Source organism: Dendropsophus ebraccatus, chromosome 5 (genome assembly GCF_027789765.1).
Source record: "Dendropsophus ebraccatus isolate aDenEbr1 chromosome 5, aDenEbr1.pat, whole genome shotgun sequence".
In the NCBI taxonomy this organism is placed as follows: domain Eukaryota; kingdom Metazoa; phylum Chordata; class Amphibia; order Anura; family Hylidae; genus Dendropsophus; species Dendropsophus ebraccatus.
This window is the reverse complement of record NC_091458.1, coordinates 11,481,829-11,487,123: the sequence shown is the minus strand read 5'-3', so window position 1 is coordinate 11,487,123 and position 5,295 is coordinate 11,481,829. Positions and strand designations below refer to the sequence as shown.

The 5,295-nt window shown below is 42.5% G+C and overlaps 1 protein-coding gene across 1 annotated transcript; it reads left to right on the top strand.

Annotated features, from left to right (window-relative positions):
• The first annotated feature begins 2,771 nt into the window (after positions 1-2,771).
• On the top strand, positions 2,772-5,083 carry LOC138794051 (olfactory receptor 4D5-like). The gene is made up of 2 exons (XM_069972817.1): positions 2,772-3,544; positions 5,074-5,083. Exons 1-2 carry the CDS (start codon positions 2,772-2,774, stop codon positions 5,081-5,083), a joined length of 783 nt encoding a protein of 260 aa, XP_069828918.1.
• Positions 5,084-5,295: the final 212 nt, after the last annotated feature.

Here is a 5,295-nt window from a genome sequence, read left to right as displayed (position 1 = left end):
ATTGGCAGTTGTGTTTCGTTTTCGACTGACACAATGTGGGTACCCTGCCCATTTGTACCTCTCTATCATGTCCTCGTCCTCCATGATCAGTGGTTGGGCATCAGTGCATTACAGGTGTTCAACTGGGTCAGGGGACGGACCACTAAATTCATGGGAGAAGGGGAGCGGGTAGAAGACAATCCTGTCGAACTGGAGGCACTCTGTGCCATGTTATCAACTAAAGCCTCCACTTGTTCTTGATCATTCTTGACCATTCGCTGGCCAATTGTGGGGCTTAGGAAGTTACGCTGTAATCTCTGCCGCCTGCTTTCACAAGAGAAATAAACAGATCTCCCCTGTCTGCTCCCTCCAACAAGAAGATTCCTTTCTTGAAGGATATACAGTAGACAAAAGTATGCCCCAGCCTTCCACTTTTAAAAAAGGTGGCACTTGTGGTTCAATTTAAATAAGAACTGTTTTTATTTTGAGGATTCAGTGGACCAAATTTTGTCACGAGACCACCATCATACTAAGTACAAGATGCTGGAAAGCTTGATGACCACCATCATACTGACTATAAGATGCCAGGAAAGCTGGGTGACCAACATTATACTGACTACAAGATGCTGGAAAGCTGTGTGACCACCATCATACTGACTACAATATGCTGGAAAAGCTGGGTGACCTCCATCATACTGACTACAATATGCTAGAAAAGCTGGGTGACCTCCATCATACTGACTACAATATGCTGGAAAAGCTGGGTGACCTCCATCATACTGACTACAATATGCTGGAAAAGCTGGGTGACCTCCGTCATACTGACTACAAGATGCTGGAAAGCTGGATGACCTCCATCATAAGGACTACTGCAGAAAATGTTAGGAAAGCTGGGTGACCTCCATTATACTGACTACTATACAAGATGCCAGGAAAGCTGGGTGACCTCCATTATACTGACAACAATATACTGCGAAAGTGGGGTGACCTCCATCATACTGACTACAAGATGCTGGAAAGCTGGATTAACTCCATCATACTAAATACAAGATGCTGGAAAGCTGGATGACCTCCATCATATGGGGGCGAGGCTTGTCATGGGGGGAGGGGCTTGCCAGAACATGCCCGGAACATCAACTTAACAGGACTGTCCATGACTATTGACAACTAGGTGTGATGAGCTGTGTAATCTTGTGTAACAATGTCAGTGAATATAGACAGAAATTCCCTGATCGCAAAAAGTCAACCCGCACGACGATGAACTCACCCGACCAGGGTTAACCCCTTCAAGACAGAGCTCTTTCATGCACAAAAGGCAGGGTCAGATTAATGCAATGTTGCTCCCCGCCTCCTAAGAGCCATAGCGCTTTTATTTTTCCACGTACAGGGCTGGTTGGGGTGTCATTTTTTGCGCCATGATCTCTAGTTTTTATTAGTATCATATTGGTGTAACAGAAAATTTTTATTGCTTACGCTAAGATATGTAATATGTTTATTTATATTTTTATAATAGGCAAGGGGGTCTTTTACACTGTTATTGGGGGAGGGGGTTATAAGGTTTTTCTTAATACTTTTAAAAACGTTTTTTATTACACTTTTTTTTTTTACACTTTTATTCACTGTAAAATATGCAATCATTAGATTGCATGTACTGATCTATGCTATGCCATAGCATAGATCAGTGTTATCGGCGATCTATGTATAGAGCCTGCCTAAGAGCAGGCTCTACACATAGATCGCCAATCTGACAGGACGGAGGTAAGGAGCTTACCCCCGCCTGTCGGCACATGCGATCAGGATGCTTGATCTGTCACTGAGAACCTTAAACGCTGTGATCGCTGTAGATCACAGCGTTTAAGGGGTTAATGAGAGTCAGCTGCGGGATCATAGCTGACTCTTGTTACCTCCGGTCTCGGACACTGATGTCAGCAAGATCGCTCTCACTGCAGCGGTCCCGCTCACATCAAAAAGCCCCCGTCAGTGTTAGGAATGTAGGAATGTATATATACATTCCTACTGCACAGGGTATGTGCAGTAGGAACGTCTATATACAGAATGCTGACGGAAAGGGGTTAATGAATGACAATTTTCATACTACAATATTAAACTTTATTGATTTGATAAATTTCTGACATAAAAAAAAATCTCAGTTGTGTTCTTCCGTTTTGCATACTTACCTTACAATGGAAAGCAAAGTACATTAGTGCTAATAATGCTATATAAAATATAATTAGACACAAATTATTTCCAGAAATTGTAAAAATCTAGTTTTGAAATTGCAAATCTGTAAATGCTAAAAAATTACAAAAAAAAAAAAAAAAAAATCACAGAAATTTACCTCTTCATAAGTTTAACAACTTCAGAGGTGAGACATTTGAGTTAACCAGTTAAATTTTTTGTTCTGTATGTTGCAAAAAAAAAAAATTGGGGTTGATATAAAAAAAAATAATGTGGTCTGTAATTTTAGTAAAATTCTGCTAATTCAACACTTTAAGTAGAAAGGATTGACTGAAAACTTCATTAATTGGAAACTCCACTAACGAGTCATCCTTAATGGTATCCCATGTGACTCCCCCTCCCCTCAGGAAAACTTAGGAAAAATATGAGCGGTTATAAAAGCATAACATATGCATTTGTGTGTTCTTAATGTATATTCTATACATTTGTGTTTTTATGCTATTTAGTTGAATTTATCTCAAATATTTTTCAGGTTTTTTTTTTTTTTTACAAAATTTTAATTCAGAAAAGTATACTAAGTAGCATAACGACTACTCATTTTAATGGTTACCAGAATGAAGAACTTGTCTGAAACCAGCTCGAACTTCATACTCCTAGGAGTGGTTGAAATGGAGAACTTCAGGTTTCTTTATTCAGCTCTTGGTCTGGTCATTTATGCCACCTCCATCTTCCTGTGCTCTCTCATCTTATATGTTATCTGGACAGAAGAAAGTCTCCATGAACCGATGTACCTCCTTATAGGCAACCTGGTCTTCAATGGAATATTTGGAAGCTCAGCTTTCCTTCCTAAGCTCATTACTGACTTATTCTTTGGGTCTCGAACTATATCTATTGGTGGTTGCCTTCTTCAGTCCTTTTGCATTCACTGCTTTGCAGCTGTTGAATTATTTACATTCACTCTAATGGCCCATGACAGATACCTGGCCATTGGCCAACCCTTAAGATATTCGACCATCATGACCAACAGGAAAGCTTGGAAATTTATCATTGCCAATTGGACCACTTCCATCATCTCGGTGTTAGTACCAATCATAATGACCGCCTGTCTTCCCTTGTGTGGTGTAGACATCAACAATGTATTTTGTGACAACATGTCACTCATGAAACTGGCTTGTGGTGACACCTCTGTCAACAATATCTTTGGGGCAGTCGAGTCATTCTTGATCAACATTGTCTGTATTCTTATTATCGTTTATTATTACATTAGGACTTTCTTGGTCTGTATGAAGATCTCCAAGGAGGTCTTTCAAAAAGCCGTCCGGACTCTGGTCACTCATTTGGCCGCGTTCTCCACCTTTATGGCTTCCAGCCTCTTTGTCCTGCTCCGGTATCGGATTGCTAGTGGTTCTATCTCCCTTACTGTGCACACACTACTCGCTATTGTAGGAGCAGTCACTCCAGTCACTGTGAACCCCATTATTTATGGAATCAGAACTGAAGTCCTCAAAATTAAAATTTTTCAAAAATTTCAAAAAATAAAGGCGGGATTTTAAAAACTTTTCTAACTTTCCAATGTGCTTATTTATTGCTCTGTGGCGTAACTTGTCTCTAGCCTTAACCCAATCACCTATCAAAGGTTCTTTTTTCTCTATTAACTTCTATGATAATGGCTACAGTCTCTAATATCCATCTATTTGCAATACAGGAGAGAAAAGAGTGCTGCACCTCACACCTATGGCTGACACTAGTGCCGGCGGAGAAGGTCACCCCCAAACAGCACGAGTCTGGATAAGGTATTGCGTCACCATAGCTAATGCAGATAGAATGGGACAAACAGGAGGGATTAAAAGCATGTGCACTCAGGTGTCTCCTGCTGATTGCGGTCATGTGGGTCTCACCAGGAGGAGTGCAAAAACACTGAGAAAGAAAGAAAGCAAAATGCAATACAGGAGAGAAAAGAGCGCTGCACCTCACACGTATGGTTGACACTAGTGCCTCTTGGCTGCATAAAAAACATCAGAATTTTGTGTATGAATTGCCCCATGAACCGCGTGCAGGTATCCAGACTTGGGGCAGCTTCCTCCGCCGGCGGTGCTGGCTGGGAGTTTTTTTGGGGGGGGCATTTTGGGTCTGGTCCTGTGGCATGGGGGTTGCAGGGCCATTCCATGGCCCCCCTTCCCTGCCCATGCACACCTGCGGGGGTGGTGGTCACTGACCGGCACAGTGTGGACTTAGTATAGGGACCCATGTGTATCAGATAGCTGCACACGGTACATGGGGCAGTGTGGCTTGATCAATTCATACACAAAATTCTGATGTTTTTTATGCAGCTGAGAGGCACTAGTGTCAGCCATAGGTGTGAGGTGCGCACTTTTTTTCTTCCCTGAACCGTATTTTGTTTCTCTCTTTTCTCAGTGTTTTTGCACTCCTCCTGGAAGACCCACATAACCGCAATTAGCAGGAGACACCTGAGTGCATGTGCTTTTATCCCTCCTGTTTGTCCCATTCTATCTGCAGTAGCAATGGTGAGCGCAATACCTTATCCAGACTTGTGCAGTTTGGGGGCAGCTTCCTCCGCCGGCGGTGCTGGCTGGGAGTTTTTTTTGGGGGCATTTTGGGTCTGGTCCTGTGGCATGGGGGTTGCAGGGCCATTCCATGGCCCCCCTTTTCTGCCCATGCACGCCTGCGGGGGTGGTGGTCACTGACCGGCACAGTGTGGACTTAGTGTAGGGACCCATGTGTATCAGATACCTGCACGCGTTACATGGGGCAGTGTGGCTTGATCAATTCATACACAAAATTCTGATGTTTTTTATGCAGCCGAGAGGCACTAGTGTCAGCCATAGGTGTAAGGTGCAGCGCTCTTTTACTTCCCTGAACCGTATTTTCTAATATCCATCTATTTGTTTGTATTAGGGATGAGTGAACCGAACCATTACGAACCAGATTCATTACGAACTTTGGAAAAAATTTGGTTCGGCACTGAAACGAACTTGGAGAAAGTTTGTTCCGAATCTGGTAAAAATAACAACGGCGATGCAAAATTGTACTTTTTTCACAGAATAGACCAGGATACAAGGGATTATTACTCCTATAATCCATTGTATCCTGGTTTTCTGTGAATATCAAGATGTGTGA

Excerpts from the sequence above, each read along its gene's own strand:
- LOC138794051 (XM_069972817.1), top strand. The coding sequence starts at position 2,772 with ATGAAGAACTTGTCTGAAACCAGCTCGAACTTCATACTCCTAGGAGTG.